This window comes from Lampris incognitus, chromosome 16 (genome assembly GCF_029633865.1).
Source record: "Lampris incognitus isolate fLamInc1 chromosome 16, fLamInc1.hap2, whole genome shotgun sequence".
Classification (NCBI taxonomy): domain Eukaryota; kingdom Metazoa; phylum Chordata; class Actinopteri; order Lampriformes; family Lampridae; genus Lampris; species Lampris incognitus.
This window is the reverse complement of record NC_079226.1, coordinates 40,788,059-40,811,354: the sequence shown is the minus strand read 5'-3', so window position 1 is coordinate 40,811,354 and position 23,296 is coordinate 40,788,059. Positions and strand designations below refer to the sequence as shown.

Sequence of the window (23,296 nt, the reverse complement as noted above, 5' to 3'; positions counted from 1 at the left end):
AGACCCCGACGGAGCCGGATAGCGTTGCCGAGTGGTGGACTTTGCCGAGATCGTCACCATCGTGAATCTTCTTGTCATATCTGCTCCTGCTGCCGCCGCCTTGGACCTTGTGTATTGGAGGCTACATTCCATTGAGGAAAGGTACCGTTCTTTTGTTTTTGCCTGCGTGGTGAAGCAGCCATTTTGTTTTTGCCTGCGTGGAGAAGCAGCCATTTTGTTTTTGCCTGCGAGGTGAAGCAGCCATTTGGTTTAAGGCTACAACGTTCACAAGCTACACTCAGGCCTGCATCAGTCGAACTGGGTATTTGAAAGTAGGCTAGGTTATTGCCGGCTATTTTCTTTTTCTTGGGCCCTTATGTTTCAATGTGTATGTGTATGCATTTGACCGGGAGATTTCAAAAGATATTTGAAAACGAAGCATTTACATACTGAACAATATTTTCTAAGTAAATATTTTAAACTTCTCATAACACAGTGGTGTTGAATGATTACTTTTGATATTTTAAGGTAATTAAGAAAAAGAGTATTGCATATAGCCTACTAAGTAGTGATTACACACACACACAAGTTAAACACTGATATGTTTATTAGTGACACCCCACTTATTTGATGAGAGGTTTTAAAGAACACAGGATAGCCACCTCTCACTATAGCCAAACCCGCTAGAGAGGCGCTACACGTGCATACCACAGTCATCCTGGCTGCAATTCGTTCTGTGGACAGAGGAATCTTGTGGACTGCGTTGTTAACTGCTTGTTGTTTTTTTGCTTTGTTCTCTGTTTTGTGTGTTTTTGGTGGTGTTGTTTTTGGGAAATTCTGGATGTGTGTTTCTTGTGTTGCACTTCTGTGGGCTGGGAGAAAATGAATTGTCATTTCTTTGTGTATGCAAGTACATGTAAGAAATGACAATAAATTGTTTCTGATTCCTGAGAGGATGCAGATTTCATTGTGCGATGCTTAAATGCTTTGTTATGCTGGCTACCAGTAACAACTCACAGACAGTCATGCGTTTGTGTTCTTTGTGTTTATTTCAGAAACTATAGAGATATGCTCCGTTATGCTGTACCGTTTGTACTGCTGGAACTATTACCACTCTGCAAGTAAAGGACTTAACTCAAACTGATGATTCTGTGCTCTCTGACCGGAGCCCTCTAGTGGTCAATCATCCAACCAACCAGTTTCAGGGGTCCAATACCCAACATTATGTGCTGCTTTCAGATGTGAATATTCATTGGAATTCATTGTATGAGGATTTCCAGCATTTCTGTCTGACTTTGGTGTTGAGATGAACATTTCATGAGAATGTTTTGTGTTTTCCTTTCAGTGGTATCCAGACAGAACCAACAGCTGCCAACAGGTTATAGTGTGTTGTCTCTCCTCGTTCTGCTGGTGAGTTAAGCAGGAAGTCTCACAACTGCTCTGACAGCTTGGATAAGTTTGACTGAAGTACATTTTATCTACTGTTCATCTACTGAGTGTAGAAAACACTACCACCTTCCAACACTGAGATCCACCCCCTTTAACACAACCATCTGTTAAACAGTCCAGGTCTCGATGGACCACAAGGCTTCAAATCCTTCTTTCTGGATGTTTCTGGTCAGTCTGTTAGATGCAGACAGCAGGGGGTTCTAGTATTTTATACAATGTGTGTATGTGACATGTTACTAATGATGACAAGCCTACAAATAACTGATCCTCTGATGAAAAGCTTATGGAAATAATGTGTCCAGCTAACACAGCATGTTGTGTGTGTTTGTGTGAAGGTCTACACTCTGCTATGAATGTGTCTGAGGAGAGAGAGGAGGGAGGTTCTACCTCCAAAACCACTCTGTCTGGGGAACATGACAGCCAGACCAAAGCTAAGAGGTAAGATGAGGATCTCTAACTGGTCTATGACTGGTCTCCATCTCAGAGCTCAGCAGTGATGTCATCATGACATCATCAGTCAAAGGTCTGTTTGTGTTGTGTTGAAGTCCAGTCCATCTGGAGAGACCAGTCTCCCCTGTACCCAGCTGTGTGTCCATGAAGAGTGGCTGGTCTATGGATCCACCTGTTACATTCAGAGATGGACACCCCTCTACTGAACAGAGGTGAGGTCTGTGGTCACATCTGTAGTGACCATCAGTGAAAACCAAAGTTCTTGTTCCTTTCCTGCATTGGAGGGGTAGTACTGTTCTCTTCACGTATCCAATAACAATGCCCAACTGAGATGTTCTCTTTGGGTTTGTGTCCCATTCATCACAGTGTGATGATTATTGACAATATTTATTGTGCTGATGTGGTAAATTGGTGAAGGCAAGGTGATCCAAAATATTTCAAATGACTTTTGTCTTTGTTCCAATATTAAATTGTCTTCTTTATGGTAAGAACTGGGTTTTCCTGATACCTATGAGCATTTACAATACTACTTCCTTTAACCTGTTTCCTTAAAACAGCTGCCTATCACCTCAACCATCACACTGCCAAAATAAATATTTTCCTATTTACATTCTTTTATTTACACATGATGTGAAGGGCTCCTATAACAGACACAAAATAGAAATATGGTAGAGTCCGTTTTTTCCAAGTCGACTAGTCGGGAGGTTGTCTGAGTGAATAGTCGACTAGTTGGTCTCAAGGAAGCTCTATTAATTAGGCTCTACTTTTCCTGGACCCACTTACTTCAATGAAGACCTATGATTGTTATTCAGGCCTTCACACATTCACAATGAAGAGATGCTGCATGTATACACATTGTTCTATCAGTCATGTGTTTTATTTGCACCATAACTTCATGTGGACCATAATGTGTCCCTACAAGTAACACGCTGCTTACTAACAACCAGCGATTCCCTCTCAGAAAAGTCATTTGCCAAACTGACGTAGCACTAATCTACATCTATCTGGCTCATCTATTTAATCACTTTAAGAGATTAAGAAAATCTAATCAGCTCCATCGGGAACATCATTATAAAAGATCTACAATCTACTGATTTACTTTATCTTACTCACTTTTTTGATTTTATTTATGTTGTTATTTTATTAGTATTATCATGTTTTTATCAATTTTACTTGTCTTTGTTTAGTTTTGTCCTTTTGAACTATGTAATCTGGTTTATTTGTCTAGCTTTTATTCAAGTGTATATATGTTCCTTATTGTCAGGTTGTGTCAGATTGTTGTGTGTTGTTATGGGCTTGTCAGTCATGTGTGAAGCACTTTGAACTGCACTAACCTGTATGAAAGATGGGATTCAAATAAAGTTTGATGGACTGACACAAGATAAAAACCTCACATCTAAACATACAAAAGCTGACACAGTAGTCGACTGTTCTGACCCATACCTACTTAATACATCTTCAGAACAAGACTTATTAAATAGTCTTCCTCTGTTTCTAGCAGGACCCATCAGGAGAGACCAGGCTCTAGTCTGCAGCCCTCCCCGGCTCTGAAGAGGGGGCGGAGCAGCGACCGGGACGACTCGGGAGAGGGGGGGCCAAGTACAATTCGGAGAAAAAAGGGGGGAAATGAAAAAAGAGAAAAAGAGAGAGCAGACCCCCCTGTACCCAGCTGTGTGTCCATGAAGAGTGACAGGTCTATGGATCCACCTCTTACATTCAGAGATGGACGCCCCTCTACTGAACAGAGGTGAGGTCTATGGTCACATCTGTAGTGACCATCAGTGAAAACCAAAGTTCTTGTTCCTCTCTTGCATTGGAGGGGCAGTACTGTTCTCTTCACGTGTCCAATAACAATGTCCAACAGAGATGTTCTCTTTGGGTGTGTGTCCCATTCATCACAGCGTGATGATTATTGACAATATTTACTGTGCTGATGTGGTGAATTGGTGAAGGCAAGGTGATCCAAAATATTTCAAATGACTTTTGTCTTTGTTCCAATATTAAATTGTCTTCTTTCAAAATCCTTTATTGTTGCCTCTGTAAGTACAAGAGAGTAAAATTCTGATGTTTCGGCTCCTCAACACTGCAGCAACAACACCAATAACATAACAACAAAACAACACAGAAAGCAGTAATAATAATAATAAGTAGTGTGTGGGGTGTGTAAGGTGCTGTGTGTGTGTTGGCTCTACCTTGATAAATGTGCCTATATGTGTGTAGTTTGCATATTGTGTATTTTTGTATGCAAAATTGTGTGTGTGTGTGTGTGTGTGTGTGTGTGTGCCAGCGGCACAGGGCGTGTGTGATGCGTCAGTGCAGTAATACTGGGGTAGTAGTGCTTGTAGTTAGTGCAGGCTGCATGCTGCTTCTGCTTGCTACTCTCTGCTCTCAGCTACTGCCGCCGGCTAGCCCTCTTTGCGGGGGTGAAAAGAGGAGCCGAGTGCGTAAGTCTCCCCTGCCAGTACATAGCCTCTCTACTGCCAAGACTCCTGCAGTGCCTCCTCGTGGCCACACACGGTAACTGGGTACCTTGCGGTCCCTGGCTAAACTGTAGGGGATCTCGGAGCTACAGTGGTCCCTAGAGGTCTAATGCGCAGGCCCATGTGAAGTGGATACACCCTGGCATTGACCAACCACTGTCCCACTGCCTTGTGGGTAAGTGTAGGACGACAAAGGCTAGGGGAGCACACCCTGAGAGAAAAGCAATGTGCATGGCGGCGCACGATAGGCAGTCCTCTGACAGACTGGAGCTCCGGCAGCCTCCTGCAGCTGTGGAAGAGTGCTGGTCGTCTTGGGCCCCCCTTGCCACCAGATCCCACCCTCTCACAGTGAAGAAGTGCCGCTGGGACATGCGCACCCCCAGCGGCACTGTAAATAATCTCTTTGCGCAGGTATCCACCTCTGCCTCGGTGAGACCAGCAACCGGAATATGGATCAAAGTCTGGCGGCGATGAGGTGTCTGGTGACGGGAGCAGGTATGAATGCACTGGAAGCTCCTAATCAGACCCCTGCACGCCAGCGGCACAGGGCTATTCATGGTCGCCAGCAGCTGGGCTTGAGTGGCAGCTGCTCTCGGCAGACCCCTGTGTGTCTGAGCAGCCCTATTTAGGAGCCACACTGCTCACCCCAACTGGGGAGGGGCCTAGAAAGGTGGCCTAAACATTGCCCACTCAAAACATTCTGGATAGGCTACCGCACCTATCGGGACATTCCACTCTGCGGTCGAAATAAAAAAAAGAAAATAATTCCCTTTAAACTGGCAACATGGAACATAAGAACTCTGCTGGACGTTAATGCCGAAAGACCTCAGCGAAGGACTGCACTAATTGCAGCGGAACTCAATCGCTACAATATTGACATTGCTGCACTCAGTGAAACCAGGTTCCTGGATGAAGGCTCCCTGAAGGAGGACACCTACACCTTCTTCTGGAAGGGATACCCTGCAGGAGGACAACATCAGCATGGTGTGGGATTTGCAATAAAAAACAGCCTCCTACCAAGACTCACTGAAACACCGATTGGCATAAGTGAAAGACTCATGTCGCTCAGGATCCCTCTGGCCAAGAAACGTTATGCCACCCTCCTAGGTGCCTATGCACCAACACTGCCATCAGAGGATGACGTAAAGGACCGCTTCTATCAGTCACTAGATGAGGCTCTCCATCATATACCCAAGGAGGACAAGATCTTTTTGCTGGGCGATTTCAATGCCAGAGTGGGGAAAGACAACAAGGTGTGGAGTGGTGTCATTGGTGGGCATGGCATTGGGAAAGTCAATGCAAATGGACTGCGCCTCCTAAGCCTCTGTGCTGAGCATGGCTTGACCATCACAAACACCCTCTTCCAATTAAAAAACAAGCACAAAACATCCTGGATGCACCCACGCTCCAAACATTGGCACCTATTGGACTACATCATTGTGAGACGTGCTGATACAAAAGACGTCTTACTCACTCGTGCAATGAGAGGTGCTGAGTGCTGGACAGATCACCGGCTCATCATGACCAGGCTCCAGGTGGAGGTACGCCCTGCTGTTCGTCTCCAAAGGTCAGGAAAGAAGAGGCTTGACTGTACCCGGCTAGAAAAGGCTGAGGTCCAGAACAATCTCCGCCTCTCTCTGGCTGAAAACCTGGAAGACATTGAGCTTCTCTTGAGCACGGATGATTCCATTGACAGGAAATGTCTTCCGTGAGCTCCAGACTCTACAAGGCAGCATCCCAATCCATCGGTTACAAGAGCAGAAAACACCAGGACTGGTTCAATGACAACACAGGCACAATAACTTCCATACTCAAAGGCATGCATAAAGCACACAGTGCTGTCCTCAACAATCCCACATCAGCTACACTCCGGCAACAATGGCAAGCATCCAGGAGAGAGGTGCAGTCAAAATTGCGTGCCCTGCAGAATGAGTGGTGGATATCGAAGGCAAATGAAATACAATCCCATGCCGATAGAAATGATATGCACAACTTTTATGATGCAGTGAAAACCATCTACGGCCCAAGAAACTGCTCTGTCTCCCCCCTGAAGTCTGATGATGGTACCACCCTCATAAAAGACCAGAAATTCATCACAAAAAGATGGGCAGAACATTTTGAGACTCTTTTGAACCAGCCCTCCCCAACAGATCCCTCGATCTTGGATGAACTACCTGTCCGCCCCACCATCCAAGACCTTGACCTTCCACCAACCTTTGAAGAGGTTCATTGTGCAGTTAGGTCGCTGAAAAATAACAAGACCCCTGGCCCTGACAGTATCCCTGCAGAGATTTTTAAACAGGGAGGCTACCTCTGCACCCGTGCACTTTTCCTGTTCATCTCACACGTATGGAAGAACGAAACTGTCCCTCAGCAGTGGAGGGATGCTAACATCATCTCCATATATAAAGGCAAAGGAGACAAGTCCCTCTGTGGCAACAGCCGTGGCATTTCACTACTGGCTGTTGCTGGAAAAGTCCTGGCCAAACTCATGTTACACAGGCTGGTAAAACACATCTCAGAGGAGCTGTTGCCTGAGTCACAGTGTGGGTTTAGGAGGAATAGGAGTACTGTGGACATGGTGTTCACAGCACGGCAACTCCAAGAGAAGTGCAGGGAGCAACATCAGAACCTCTTCATAGCCTTCATCGACCTGTCAAAGGCTTTCGACACAGTCAACAGGGACATCCTATGGAACATCCTCCTGAAGTTTGGCTGTCCACGAAAGTTTGTCAACATCCTTCAAAGATTTCACGTGGGGATGATGGCACGTGTGACCATTGGAGGCCAGGAATCTGAGCCCTTCAGGGTGTGCACCGGGGTACGTCAGGGGTGCGTCCTTGCTCCAGTTCTTTTTAACATCTTCCTCCTGTGTGTGACATTGCTGCTCCACAAGGAAATCAGGAAGGACAGTGGGGTTACTGTGGACTTCAGACTAGATGGAAACCTATTTAACATCCGTAGGCTCCAAGCGGTCACAAAAATGACATCGGAGCACATCATTGAGTTACAGTACGCAGATGACTGTGCAGTTGTGGCCCACACACCCGAGGCACTACAAGCTACCCTTGCAGCTGCTACAAGGGCGTATGGTAGGCTGGGGCTCTCTATAAATGTGACAAAGACTGAAGTAGTATGCCAGTGGGCATCTACTCCTCCATCTCATTCACCAACCTTCATCATCTCCGACAAACCACTTGCAACAGTGGAATCCTTCAAATACCTGGGCAGCTTTCTCTCTGACGACTGCAGCATCGACAGGGAGATGCAAAACCGGATTAAACAAGCGTCATCCTCTTTTGGCAGACTTAGGAGAAGGGTCTTTCAAAACAAAGACCTCAACCTCCACACCAAAATATCTGTCTTCTTGGCAGTTGTCATCACGACTCTCCTCTACAGCTGTGAGGCGTGGACCCTGTACAGCCACCACCTCAGGATGCTTGAGGCCTTCCACATCAGATGCCTACAATGCATCCTGAGGATAACCTGGCGTGACCGAGTGCCCCATACTGAAATACTCCGCAAGACCAACTGCATCAGCATGGAGGCTACCGTCACCCAGCACCAACTTTGCTGGCTCGGTCACGTCATCAGGATGCCAAAGGAGCGCTTACTGCGTAAAGTGCTGTATGGCCAGCTACATCTTGGCCGCCGCTTGGCAGGGGGCCAGAAAAAACGGTACAAAGACCAGCTGAAGACCATCATAAAGAAGTGCGGCCTGAACCCGAGCCAGCTGGAAGACACTGCCGCCCAACGCTCCATCTGGCGGCAGCTCTGTCAACAAGGGGTGCAAAACCTTGAGAAGGACCGCGGTGATCGACGGACCAGAAGACGTCTGAAGAGACATGAAGCCAGTACCACACCTACACCCCCAGTCAGTGATTTCACCTGTTCTGTCTGTGGCAGACATTGTGGATCGCGGATTGGGCTTTACAGCCATAAGAAGACTCACAAGTGACAGAGGCAGGATTGTCATCATCGGACACGACGGACAACCTAAAGCAAAGCAAGTGTGTGTGTGTGTGTGTGTGTGTGGGTAAACTGATGTAAACTGATGATCCGCTGCAGGCCATAGGTCAGCACCAGTCAGTCCGGCACCAGGCTTAGTGTCGTTAATGTTCATTGTTCAAAAGCCTGGTTGCTTGGTGAAAAAGCTGTTCCGGGTTCTACTGGTCCGGTCTTTGAGGCTGCGGTACCGCTTGCCTGTCGGTAGCAGCTGGAACAGTCGATAGTTGGGGTGGCTGGGATGTTTGATAATTGTGCAGGCTTTGCTGACACAGCGTCTGTTATATATGTCCTGGATGGAGGGAAACCCACATCCTCTGAAGTCCTGGGCCGTCCCACAACCCTCTGCAGGGTTTTGTGGTTGTGTGCAGGACAGTTCCCATGCCAGGCAGTGATGCATCCAGTCAGGACGCTCTCCTTATGGCAAGATTTGTGTTTTCCTGATACCTATGAGCATTTACAATACTTCCTTTAACCCAGCGTTTCTCAAAGTGTGTGGCGCCCCCCTGGGGGACACATGGGTATGACAGGGGTCACATGTGTGACCGGTGGGGAATGTAAACTGGAACTACTGTTTTGACGTCAGAATCTTTTTCACGGTGGAACAATCAACAAAACCTGCTTTCATGAGACAGAGTCTGTAGGTTCTCAGAATGGAGAGACATTTGACAGGGACGAAAAGAAAGACAGGAGATGTTTCCGAGACAAACAAGACAAAGTGCTTCACTGACGGTAATCAACCAAAAACCAAGTTAAGACAATGTGACGAAGCCTGTCTTGCTCCTGGGTTCACAGTGAATGTGGTGGGAGATGAGGAGAGACCAGTGTGTATTTTATGTGTGAAAACTCTGGCAGCTGGTACTGTGAGACCAAACACACGAAGAAGACACTTAGAGACATTACACCCCGGTCATGTCAACAAGCCACTGGAGTTCTGTCAGAGAAGACTTGGTGCATACCGTCAGCAGGAGCATGGCTTTGTAAGTCCTGCATCAGTGAACAACAAAGCACTAATGGCGTCACACAAAGTCACATACACAACTGCCCAGTGCAAGAAACCACACACAATAGCAGAGGAGCTCATACTTCCCGTGGCTTTAGATATGGTGTCAACTATGTTTGATGAGACAAGCGCCGCAAAACTGAAGGCTGTCCCTCTGTCCAATGGCACAGTTGCAAGACGTATATGCGACCTTTCAAATGACCTTGAAGAACAACTCACTGAAAAACTGAAAGACAAACGTTTCACCTTGCTAGTGGACGAGGCTACTGACAGCAGTAAAGACTGCTTGTTTATTGCTCGTGTTGGCTTTGTCACGTCAGAGCCACTGTGTGAGGACTTGCTGTTCTGCAGGTACGTCCCAAGTACAGGACGGCTGATGAGCTGTTCAGGCTTCTGGACTGGTACCTGACAGAACCTGGGCTGAAATGGGAGAACTGTGCGGGCGTTTGCACGGATGGTGCACAGACCACGGCAGGGAAAACGAAGGGACTGCAGCCACTAATCAAGAGGGTCTCGCCAAACGCACAATGGACGCACTGTGTCATACACAGAGCAGCGCTAGCATCAAGACTGATTAGCCCGGACCTAAACCAGGTTTTGACCCATGTTGTTACGTGGTCAGCGTCATCAAAACAAGACCCCTGAGAGCACGGCTGTTCTCTGCACTTTGTGGGGAGATGGGAGCTGAACATTCAGCTGTGGTGTTTCACAGCGACGCTAGGTGGCTCTCGCGAGGTGAAGTGTTGTCGGGAGTCTTTCAGCTCAGAGAGGAAATGCGGGTGTTTCTGGAGGAGGAGGGTATGCATGGAGTTGCAAGCAAGTTTAGTGAAGAACAATTTCTGATGAACTTGTCCTATCTCAGCGATATATTTGAAAGCTGAATGAATTAAATCTTCAGCTTCAAGGCCGAGACAAGCACCTTCCTCACCTGGCAGACAAGATCAGTGCGTTCACTCGAACAACCATAATGTGTCCCTACCAGTAACACGCTGCTTACTAACAACCAGCGATTCCCTCTCAGAAAAGTCATTTGCCAAACTGACGTAGCACTAATCTACATATAGCTGGCTCATCTATTTAATTACTTTAAGAGATTAAGAAAAGCTGGTCAGATCCATCGGGAACATCATTATAAAAGATCTACAATCTACTGATTTACTTTATCTTACTCACTTATTAGATTGTATTTATGTTGTTATTTTATTATTATTAATATTATCATGTTTTTATCAATTTTACTTGTCTTTGTTTAGTTTTGTCCTTTTAATCTATGTTATCTGGTTTATTTGTCGAGCTTTTATTCAAGTGTATATATGTTCCTTATTGTCAGGTTGTGTCAGATTGTTGTGTGTTGTTATGGGCTTGTCAGTCATGTGTGAAGCACTTTGAACTGCACTAACCTGTATGAAAGATGGGATTCAAATAAAGTTTGATGGACTGACACAAGATAAGAACCTCACATCTAAACATACAAAAGCTGACACAGTAGTCGACTGTTCTGACCCATACCTACTTAATACATCTTCAGAACAAGACTTATTAAATAGTCTTCCTCTGTTTCTAGCAGGACCCGTCAGGAGAGACCAGACCCCCCTGCACCCAGCTGTGTGTCCATGAAGAGTGACCACTCTATAGGACGAATTATTAATTTCAAAGATGGACACCCCTCTACTGAACAGAGGTCAGAATTGAACAGCTGATATGAACAGATGGTTTGGTTGTTATCAGACTCTACTGAACAGACAGAGGTAGTAACAAGTCATGACACATGGAATTGGTCTGAACCTTCTGCTGGTTCAGTTTCTTCTCTCAGAACATCTCATCTAATAACCACATCAGTATTTACAGTGGTGTTCACCTTGTGTTTCTGCCTGTGTGTGTGTGTGTGTGTGTGTGTGTGTGTGTGTGTGTGTGTGTGTGTGTGTGTGTCTAGAGACCTAACTTGTCATGTGTTCTCCACAGAGACCACCAGGAGAGGTCAGAGGTTCTCAGTGGTCAGTCTGTCCAGGAGCATCAAACAGACCTGGACTCCATATTTATGGTGTGTAAATGTACATGAACAGCTTTTACTTCACCTACAGATGAAATGAAAAACATCATTCTGGTCATGATGGTCTTCATGCTCCACTGTTCACACCAGTGGTTTTTAATCAGTGACAGATGGGCTTGATGTTTTGTTCCATGACTTTAACATGAAACTTTAATTCACATACTGATTCATTTCCAGCTGCTTGAGGAGAACATTGTCACTTTTGTGAAGAAGGAGCTGAAGAGGTTCCAGAAGGTTCTGAGTTCAGATTACCCAGAGTGCTTAGGGAGACAGAGGAAAGAGGAGGAGCAGAGCAGGAGTACCAGAGAGGCACTTCTGAAGATCACCCAGCACTTCCTGAGGAGTATGAAGCAGGAGGAGCTGGCTGCCCGTCTGGAGAGCAGTAAGAGACTCTTTATTCCAAAGCCTCAACACCATGTAAAGCAGGGGTCCCAACCTGTTCTGGCTCGTCACCCCACTTTGAAGTCACTAACCTCCACTGACCCCAGACACTCTACAATTACACCAGAATTAATTTGCTGCAAGAAAATGTTCATTTTAGACCACATGTAGGCTCTACCCATGACAACTCTGTATATTTATTAGGTGTTTTATGTTTTATGATTGGTGTCTCTTTTTTTGTTATTAAGTTTTTTATGAGTCATCTACTTTTTCCCACACACAATACAAACACAATATACAAATAAGGGAAAAAAAACCATACGAAAATTACACACACACACACACACACACACACACACACACACACACATACTCAGACTGCTCAGAGCCCCCTCCCACAGGACCCATGGTTGGTGTCGCTCAGATATTTAATGGGGCAGTTGAGCTTGCACATCTCGCTGCAGCCTTTCAAAGTTGGGTGGTGTAGTAGACAGAGTGCATCTCATCTCTGCAGCTACATCCACTCACCAACACTGCTTTGACTTCATGCACACAAGAGCACTAAATCCACTTCACACAAGTATGTCTTTCCTTCTTCTTCTTCTTCTTCTTCTTCTTCTTCTTCTTCTTCTTCTTCTTCTTCTTCTTCTTCTTCTTTTCTTTTGTAATACCCCCTTCCTTTCTGGTCTTCCTCCCACCTTGTCTGCCATATCTCCATTCCTTTCCTCTTAATCTCTGCTTTTCCTTCTCCTTTTCCAAGTGGAACTCACACCGGTATTTGTTTTTGCAATATGTGTTCCCAAAAGGAGCCAACAGATTTAAAGCACACTGTGAGATCTCTGGGTACTCTTCTGTTGCTCCAAACCAGAATTCCTCCATCGCCACTCGTGAATGCGGTCCCTGTTGTGTTCTATCACAGCTCAGTTCAATCAGCTGTTCAGTAGCAGTGGCAGGTGGGTCCACCGAGCCTGCAGCACAGTGGAATGGGTCCCTCACCCAGTCAAACTTGGACATATCCAAGTCTGGAAAGTAAGTGGGAAAGTGCTCTTGTAGGCGTTTCAGGGGCTCACACATCATCTTTGCGGAGCACTGGTCATCGATGCCGTGTCTGTTAGAAACTTGCTCAGCTGGGGGAAAGGGGTGACGTTTGCTTTTGGAAGGCTTTCTCTCCACAATGTGAGTTTCCTCCTGAATCCATCAGCACGGTCACTCATCTGCACGATATTCTTGTTTTTCCCTGCATGCTTATCTTCAGCTCATTAAGTTTTCCAGAGATATCCGTTACATACGCAAGAGGAGCATTTTTTGCTGGTCACACAGAAAGTCGACAAAATCTGTTTGGTTTTTTTTCACATCAATGAAAAACACCAACAGTTCATTTCTCAACTTAAAAATGGCTCCAGCACCCTCCCTCTCCACAACCACCCTGCCTCTGTGTGAAAGAGCAAGTTGTCGTGTTCAGAGCCCACATCGCCGCATAGTTTAGCAAGTAGACCTGCACGCAGTGGATGTGGTTTGATGTGGTTCACCATGGCTTCAACCTGCTGCAGTATGTCTGTGATGAGCACACTCAGTTCCTTAGATGCCAGTCGCTCACGATGAATCATGCAGTGATTCCACACGACAGAGGGCGCCAGTTCCACGATTAACGTACGTAGGCCTGCTCGCCGCCCCGCCATAGACGGAGCCCCATCTGTACAAAACCCTACCATACGCTCCCATGGAATGTTGTTGTCTCCATACAGTTGTGGAGACATGGTACATTGCCTTGGCAGTCTCTTGTTCAGGAAGAGGGAGACGGTACAAAATACCCTGGTGAATAGCATTCTCTTGCATATAATGAACAAATGTCAAAGCATGGGCATTTCTCCCTTCTGTGCTGACATCCGTTTGTAGAACATAGGCTGGGGAATTTCGTAGTCGGTCTGTTAGTGTGCTCTCTTGGTCACTCGCGATGGCATCTATCCTTCTTTTCACTGTGTTATCAGACGATGGTATTGTCTTCAGTTTTTGCACTTCTCCCTCCCCACACATCGTTTTTACCATTTCAGTGGCAGCTGGCAATATCAAAGTCTCAGCGATGGTATGTGGCTTCATAGCCTTTGCAACAAGACACTCGTCCACCTCAAAAGATGCTTTCAAGGCTCACTCACTGACAGTCGTTGTCTTTCTGAAGTACACTCGCTGCTTATTCAGCTCGGCATATTTCTTTTCAAGAAAGGTTTTGGTTTGCCTACATATTCTTTACGCTGTGTCTCAAAATGTCTCTTGAGCTTGTTGGGTTTCATGCTGTCCATAGACAGGACGTTACCACACAGCAGACATGTGGCCTTTCCTTGTTGTGTTCAGTTATGCTAGTAAATCCAAACTGAAGGAAGGCTTCATCGTGTTTTCTCTTTCTTTTTGGTGTCAGTTTCTCCGTTTCACTCAAAGATGTGGAGGGCACAGGTGGGCGAAGAAATCTTTCCATTTTCCATCGCTCTGATTTGCTTACAAACTTCGCTCACTATTTGTTTGAGATTGGGAATCTGCACATTGGTCACGTGTGATGGTGTGAATCAAGATATGAGGGGAAGTGAGTTGTTTTAAATCGTGTGTGTTGTTTTTGTTATCATAATAATTATTATTTGTACTGATGAATTACTAGAAATTTTAGGCAACCCCATTTCAATTCAATGCGACCCCGCTTGGCGTGGCGACCCCAAGGTTGGGAACCTGTGATGTAAAGGGTTAATAGAGACAAAGTGGGAGAGGAAACTATTTTCAAACTCTGTTGAAAATGTAGATTTATCAAAGGAGGTTCAGACAATCTCCATTTGGATGGTAAATAAAAGAAATCTAATGGATAATCTGGTTAAGCTATTGGTTGGATGATGTGGGTGTAAAATGCTGATGACATTGGTTCACATCAGAGCAATAATACCAGAGAGAACCTCTTTAAGACATCATCACTGTCCCCATAATCCCAATAAAGAGCTCCTAACTAATACGTGGTTACTACGAGAGCTGGAACAGCAACCATCAAAATATTATTACAGTAGAAATGAAGCAGGTTGTTTGTGGGGATGCACTTGGATAAATCTACCCTTTATATAAATTAATTACATGTCTTCATTGTTTGTCTTAAATCAGACCTGCTTGTCCATCCACCAGTGATAAGCTGAAGTAATACTATGGAGCTTGGTAAAGTTTCTGTTTCTCACACTTACAGTAACATCCATTCACTGATTCCCTGCTTTATTTGTTTATTCAGAAATCCTTGTTCCCATGTGCCGGAGTAACCTCAGAGCAGCTCTGAAGGAGAAGTTTCAGTGTTTGTTTGAGGGCATCGCTAAACCAGGAGAGTCAACACTTCTGAATCAGATCTACACAGAGCTCTACATCACAGAGGGAGGCAGTGGAGAGGTCAATAATGAACATGAGGTCAGGCAGATTGAAACAGCATCCAGGAAACCAGCAAGACCAGAAACACTGATCACATGTGAGGACATCTTTAAACCCTTACCTGGACAAGATAAACCAATCAGAACATTGATGACAAAGGGAGTGGCTGGCATCGGGAAAACAGTCTTAACAAAGAAGTTCACTCTGGACTGGGCTGAAGACAAAACCAACCCCAATATACACTTCACATTTCCATTCACGTTCAGAGAGCTGAATGTGCTGAAAGATAAAAAGTTCAGCTTGGTGGGACTTCTTCATCACTTCTTTATTGAAACAAAAGAAGAAGGAATCTGCAGCTTTGACGAGTTCCATGTTGTGTTCATCTTTGACGGTCTGGATGAGTGTCGACTTCCTCTGGACTTCCAGAACAATGAGATCTGGACTGATGTCACAAAGTCCACCTCAGTGGACGTGCTGCTGACAAACCTCATCAAGGGGAAACTGCTTCCCTCTGCTCGCCTCTGGATAACCACACGGCCTGCAGCAGCCAATCAGATCCCTCCTGAGTGGGTTGACATGGTGACGGAGGTGAGAGGGTTCACTGATCCACAGAAGGAGGAGTACTTCAGAAAGAGATTCAGAGATGAGGCGCAAGCCAGAAGAATCATCTCACACATCAAGACATCACGAAGCCTCCACATCATGTGTCACATCCCAGTCTTCTGTTGGATCACTGCTACAGTTCTGGATCACGTGTTGGGAACAGATGAGAGAGGAGAGATGCCCAAGACCCTGACTGAGATGTACATCCACTTCCTGGTGGTTCAGTCCATCCAGGGGAATGTGAAGTATCATGGGAGATCCGAGACAGAGCCACACTGGAATACAGAGAGCAGGGAGACGATTGAGTCTCTGGGGAAACTGGCCTTTGAACAGCTGGAGAAAGGCAACCTGATCTTCTATGAAGCAGACCTGACAGAGTGTGGCATTGATATCAAAGCAGCCTCAGTGTACTCAGGAGTGTTCACACAGATCTTTAAAGAGGAGTGTGGACTCTACCAGGACAAGGTCTTCTGCTTTGTCCATCTGAGCATTCAGGAGTTTCTGGCTGCTCTTTATGTCTTTCTCTCATTCATCAAAACTAAAGCCAATCTGCTGTCAGAAACCCAGTCAACCTCCTGCAGGTCTAAACCACTTGGAGATAAACGTAAAAAACCAGACCTCTACCAGACAGCAGTGGACAAGGCCTTAGAGAGTCCAAACGGACATCTGGACTTGTTCCTGCGCTTCCTCCTGGGCCTCTCACTGGAGCGCAGTTGGAATCTCCTGCGAGGCCTGCTGGGAAAGGCAGGAAATAAGTTAAAGACCAATAAGAAAACAGTCCTGTACATCCAGGAGAAGATCAGGGAGGATCTCTCTCCAGAGAGAAGCATCAATCTGTTCCACTGTCTGAATGAACTGAATGACCATTCTCTAGTGGAGGAGATCCAACAGTACCTGACATCAGGAAGACTCTCCACAGACCAGCTCTCTCCTGCTCAGTGGTCAGCTCTGGTCTTCATCTTACTGTCTTCAGAAAAGGAGCTGGAGGTGTTTGACCTGAAGAAATACTCTGCTTCAGAGGAGGGTCTTCTGAGGCTGCTGCCAGTGGTCAAAGCCTCCAGTACAGCTCTGTAAGTGTATAGATTATATTTTTCCATTAGTGAGAAAATATTGTTTCATTATACTGATTATTGAAACTGTTATTGGGGTTACAGGTTCTAAAATCAAAAGTATTAAAGACATTAAAATGATAGAATAATTACAACTATCAAAACTGTCGTTGTAATAGTTTTAAGTAGCAGTAATCATAAAACAAGCAGGTAGTAGTGGAATCAGCAGCAGTAGTAAAAGCAGTAATAGTAGTAGTAGCAGTAGCATTAGTCTAGTAGTAGCAATAGTATTAGTAGTCACAATAGTAGCAGTAGTAGTACAAATTGTGTTATAACAAACAGCCATTGTAGTTATTGTAGGACTACTAGTAAAAGTAGCAGCAGTAATAGTATTAGATCCATTAGTATATGATAGAGTGATATATATGTGTTTGTGTGTGTGTGTGTGTGTGTGTGTCCATTCAGGTTGAGTTACTGTAATCTGTCAGAGAGGAGCTGTGAAGTTGTGTCCTCAGTCCTCAGCTCCTCCTCTAGTGTGAGAGAGCTGGACCTGAGTAACAATGATCTGCAGGATTCAGGAGTCAAGCTGCTCTCTGCTGGACTGGGGAGTCCACAATGTAGACTGGAAACTCTCAGGTCAGTCTTCCTAAACCTCTTCAACACAGGACCACTTCAGTCCTCATTTACATCCACTTTAATGGCAGTCACTACATCCTAACCTGGGTGGTGTTTTCTCTGATTGGAGGAATAACAAAGCAGGTGTAGTAACCAGCTGCGCTTCTACTTCCTACTTCCTGTCAACCACTTCCCATGAGCACATCCACCAGCAAAGAGGTCCTGTCAATGCATCACACATCAATATAGTTTTGTTTTCAGAGAAAAAAGTGAAATAGTCTAACAGGCATAGCAAGGCCTTCCTTCTGACCATATCCAGCTATATATTTATAATTCATATTTCTTGTTTCAGTCTGCAGTGTAACTCTGTTTTCACCTGACAAATACTGCACTGGTTCTGATTATATTGTAGTGTATCAAACACAACTTAAATACACATGTGCTTGTATGAACACATGAATGTGAGGTGGTAACCCTGTGTACAGGTTCATGGTCTAGTGGTCTTGTCTGTCTTTTAAATGTGGAGGTGGAGGCCACAGGTTTGGGGGTGAAGATTGACTTCATCTTCCTCTTACAGACATACTGTAGGAGTGGAGGAGGCATCACTTCCTCTAGCAGTATGTTCACACTCACATCTCTACTATGACAACACAAAAAGATGTGTTGACCTCTGCAGCTCTCAATGTGTGCTCATCACTGTGCCCCCCTAAGAACAAAACGTGACAGTGTGTTAATGACATCATCTATCTGATGTGTAGTCGTCACATGATCTGTAAAGGTGGGGGGTTCTTGTTCACTGCTGGGTTTGATGCCTCTCTGTGAGGCTTCATGACTGTGTGTTGGCTCCATTAACATCAGAATGTCCCTCAAAGCTGCAGATGGTCTGTACCCTCAGCCACATGCAGGGCCCGAAATTAAGGTTTTGGTTCACCAGCCAAATGTCTGGTAGGTGAACATTTCTACCCGCCAAACTTTTTTTACCAGCCAAAAAATAAAATGAGATTTTTGTGTTGTGTGTCATACATACAGTTAATCTGCATGGTAACACATTATGGTGGTGAATAAAAGCAGTGGTCAGAGCAGATTGTAAGTGAAAAATAATTTCATTTCATCTTGTATTGATAATAAAACAGTGCAACAAAATAACATGCCTGTATGCATTTAATTTGAACTTCAAAGTATGGGTTCAAAGTGTGGGTCCCACCCCCAGTCAGTCGTCCTCACTAGACTCCTCACTTTCAGTTTCCCCCATCTTATTTTTGTCCATGAAGTCTGGTCTTCTGCTCCTTATGGACTCCTGGTGCCATAGTTCCACAGCACAGGTCGGGTTGTAGTCCTGTATGCTTGGAGAAGACAGCTGAACCAGGAGTAGGTCTGAGAGGGCGCCAGTCTGTCTTCACCTGCTTCCTTACATTGAAACCCCGCTCACACTCTGCTGTGGGGGCAGGCAGGGACAGCACCAGGTCTACCAAAGCCAGAATGTCTGGGCATGAGGACTGAAGACTGCTGTTGATGTCACACCAGCTGGTCTTCTTAAGGGTCTGGGGCTCTAGATAGAAGTTGGTCTTTAGGATGGTCCACTGGTCAGGGATCAGCTCAGTATCGACCCCAGAGTCATTCAGCACAGGCCTGAAGTGGTCCACCAGGGCATCCACTTCAGTGTCACCAAAATCTGAAACAATACACGACACATCACACAGTTTTTATTGCAGTCTATGAAATAATGACCCTGTAGTAGTAGAGACCTGAGTGACCTGTCATACAAAACATAATACTAAACAAACCTGCTGCTGCTTCCCCTGACTCTGGCCAGTTCTTAAAGTCGACGAGCTTCGTGGCACACAGAACCCCGACACTTGCATCCTGGAACCTGTTCTTCATGCTCTCTACAAGCCTCCCTGTGAGTTTTGCCTGTGAGGTGGCGACTGCCTTGTTGTCCCCCCGGCTGAGTGCCACTCCCTAATAACAGTTGCCCTTTGTGGCCTTCATCCTGGGACCATCTCTGGTGATAAAAGATGAATTTCACCATCTTAAAACAGTAGCATCGTCTTTTCATTTCAGTATTAACTATAACATTCTTACGCCCTCTATCTTGTTGAAATAATAATTTCTCATATTAAACTGTATCTTACCATGACCTAAGACAAGTGATATTGCACAAATCATACCTTGTTTTGTACTTCAGTATCACAGCCTGAGTAGCGGACAGAGATTTGTGGGCCTCTGCAATGGGGACAGTTGACCGTTGCAGACAGGCGGAGAGGTTGCTCAGATAGGTGAGCATATCATGGAGGAAACCGAAGAACTGGACCACAACAGTCTCCCTGGCGGTGCTGAAGAACCTCCTTGCTTTGGCCTGCTGGACAGCCCTGCCACCTTGAGCATCAGGAGATTGAATCTGAAATACATTAGAAAACACAGACAGACAAACGCAATTAGCCAGTTACTTTCATTTCAAATAACTATGATATTACCTATTCTATAATGGCACATTTTCATAGTTCCATCAACAAGTCCATATTAAATTAAAATTTTTACTGTATTACATTAATCTTTTCATTATTTTGACAAAACACACTTTGACAAATTACTTTGGTGTAGTAAGGCAAACTACAGACACTACCTGTTCCAGGTGCTGAATGATTCCTTTGTAACCCTTTAAGAAGTGGTCCAGCGCACGAAGCAGGTGCCCTACCCTGCGGGTGCCATCGATTCGGGTAGGCACCAGTGGTGTAGGGCCGAGAATGTGGAAGCTGCTGATCAAGTTAGCTCTGTTCAGTGGGCTGACATGATAGAACGTGTACAGCCCACTTAGGAGGTCTTCAACCCTCTGGTATACATTGTTGCTGCGGATGGCATCTCCGAAGGCCAATTCAAGATGGTGTGCCATGCAGTGTATGCTAATAATGTACTGCCGGTGTGGGTTCCATTTCTGCTCTGGTGCAATATCGACTCGGGGTCCTTCGACTACATATGACGTCACGGATTACGTTGCTAGCTAGCGTTGTTTAATGCTAGCTTTATAGTTATTGAGCTGTGTTTTTACAATCCACATTGACATGGAGTTGGTTAAGGAGTTAAGGAGTGAGGCCGCAGGCTCAGGACCCCTGGACGAGCGAACGCGCACGAGCAGCGTCTAAGGAGTGAGGCCGCAGGCTCAAGACCCCTGGACGAGCGAACGCGCACAAGCAGCGTCTAAGGAGTTAGGCTGCAGGCTCAGGACCCCTGGACGAGCGAACGCGCACGAGGGCTGAAGGCCCGAGCAGCGTCTAACATCAATCTACTTTTTCCCGCTGTTCCTAAACTAAACTAGCCCCTACCCGATCATAATGCGTGAAGTAGTGATGTCATCTGTAGTCGCACATCCGGTAGGGTGAGTAGATCAAGTACCGACACTGGTCCTGCTTAAGGCGACTGACGACACCATTCTGGGCTCCTGTCATTACCGCTGCCCCATCCGGGGCCACGGCAACCAGCTTTCTGTCCCAATCTGAGGACACCTTCTCCATCATGCTGTTGATGGCTGTTGTGACATTTGCTGCATCCGCCTTCTCCACCGTCTGGATGCCCACAAATGTTGATTCGATTTTCCCTTCATTTCAGTAGCAAAGATAGACCAGCTCCTCCTCCTTCACTTCCATCTCCCATGACATGTGACAGCACGCCGCCGACTCCGTATGCTGAGGTGACGCATGCCAGCACCAAGTCCTTGTCTGCTGTGTAGTGACCCAGGACTTTGGCTGATTTCAGCAGCTGTTTGGACACACGGAAAGCGTCCTCCTGTTCCTTTTTCCAGGCCCATGGAGCGTCTTTCCTTAACAGCTGGTGTAATGGAGCTAAACGTGTGGCAAGATTGGGGAGAAATTTGTTATAGTAATTTAACAGGCCTAGGTACACCTTAAGCTCAGTCACTGTGGTTGGCAGTGGGGCCTCCTCAATGGCTCTCACCTTACTCTGTACTGGGTGCAGACCATCAGCATTGATCCTGTGACCTAAGTATTCCACTTCGGCCTGTAAGAATGCACACTTGCATCTGTGAAGTCGCAGACCGGCTTCTTTGAGTCACCTGAGCACCTTGTCCAACGTGCTCAGGTGTTCGGATTCATCTCTCCCCGTCAACAATATGTCGTCTAAATAAACAGCTACCCTAGGCAGGCCTTGTAACAGACTTTCCATCGTTCTCTGAAAAATTGCAGGTGCTGACAATACTCCGAACGCAAGCCTACTGTAAGTGAACAGGCCTCTGTGTGTGTTTATTGTTAGGTATTTCTTGGACTCGTCGTCCATGATGATCTGTTGATAGGCGTGGCTTAAATCGAGCTTGGAGAACTGTTTCCCTCCTGCTAGTGTATTGAACAGGTCTTCAACGTGGGGAATAGGGTATTGCTCTAGAGAAGAGGCACCGTTTACTGTTAATTTGTAATCGCGACATATCCTGACTGAACCATCCGGCTTCAGGACAGGTATAATGGGCGCCGCCCACTCAGCATACTTAACAGGTGCTATAATGCTCTCCTTCAGTAGTCTCTCTATCTCCTCTTCTACTTTCGCCCTCATGGCATATGGAACTGAGCGGGGCCTGTAAAACTTGGGACGGGCTTCAGCAGACACATGAATTGTGGCTTTTATGCCTTTTAACATGCCAAGTTCTTGCTTGAAAACATCCTCATGCTTCATGAGCACTTCCAGTAATCTCTGTGTCTGTGTCCTCATATGCTTTATCTCATCCCACTTCAGCTTCAGGGCCTCTAGCCATCCTCTTCCTAACAAGCTAGGTCCAGTACCTTTCACCACCACTAGGGACAACGTCTTCCCCTTTACTTCAGCCACTCCTACTACTTTAATTTGTCTCTCCTGTGTATGATTTGAGCGAGAGTTTGGTTTGTTTTATTGACGGGCATTGTTTTTCTTCCCACATCTCATTAAACTTCATTTCATTCATGACGGTCACACTACCCCCTGTGTCAATTTGAAAATTTACTTTCTTCTTATTCACTTCCACATTTACTTCAAATGGCTTTATTCACTGTATGGACTTTTCTGTTTTCAGGCAAGCTAATGTAAATGCCTCTTCTTCTTGTTCCAAACGATCACTGTCCTGCCTCCCACACTCACAGCCTACATTGTGTGATCGATGTGGACGCGCTTCGCTCTGCTCTGTGTGATATCTCAGTGGGGCATGGTGCACCTTCTCTGTGTCTACAAGCCTTGGCAAAATGCCCAACTTTTCCACAAGAGTGACACTTTGCTTCTTTAAACTTTCACTCCGCTGCACTCTGTTGCTTTCCATGACATCGGTAGCATTCCTTCTCTCTCGTTTTCCAATCTCCTCCCTTTCTCTCTTTTCCCTCCATTTTCATACTGTGACATGCTAACGGTGGCTTTGCTTGCGGGTCTTGTGCATTTTTATTAGCGGCCTCTGCAGCTACGGCAATCTTGAATGCCCTCTCAAACGTGAGGTCTATTTCAGATAGTAAACGTCTTTAAATCCGATCATCATTAATACCACACACTAGACGGTCTCTTAACATCTGTTCCAGTGTAGCTCCAAAGTTACAATCATGAGCTAATCGTCTCAACTCTGCTACATACGCATTGACGGTCTCGTTAGGCTGACGGAAACGGGAATCAAATTGATCTCACTCGGTTTAGGGTTGAAGTGCTCTCTCATTAGAGTTGGTATCTCATTGTATGTTTTCGAGCTAGGCTTTGCTGGACTCACCAGGTTTCTTATGAGCTTGTATGTGGCTGGTCCCACCACACTGATGAGGATAGCTCTCTGCTTCTCTCTGTCATCACTTTCATTTGCTTCAAAAAACTGATCGAGAATCTCGCAGTACTCTTCCCA

At 45.7% G+C, this 23,296-nt stretch overlaps 1 protein-coding gene across 1 annotated transcript in view; it reads left to right on the top strand.

Annotated features, from left to right (window-relative positions):
* Nucleotides 1-862: 862 nt before the first annotated feature.
* The window catches only part of LOC130125950 (protein NLRC3-like), a 47,228-nt gene continuing 24,794 nt past the window's right edge, over nucleotides 863-23,296 (top strand). Inside the window, 10 exon segments of the mRNA XM_056295325.1 lie at nucleotides 863-1,220; nucleotides 1,325-1,389; nucleotides 1,764-1,866; nucleotides 1,974-2,090; nucleotides 3,377-3,625; nucleotides 10,931-11,047; nucleotides 11,329-11,407; nucleotides 11,594-11,798; nucleotides 15,051-16,854; nucleotides 17,299-17,469. Coding sequence (XP_056151300.1) covers nucleotides 1,778-1,866; nucleotides 1,974-2,090; nucleotides 3,377-3,625; nucleotides 10,931-11,047; nucleotides 11,329-11,407; nucleotides 11,594-11,798; nucleotides 15,051-16,854; nucleotides 17,299-17,469 — 2,831 coding nt within the window. The 5' untranslated portion in view covers nucleotides 863-1,220; nucleotides 1,325-1,389; nucleotides 1,764-1,777.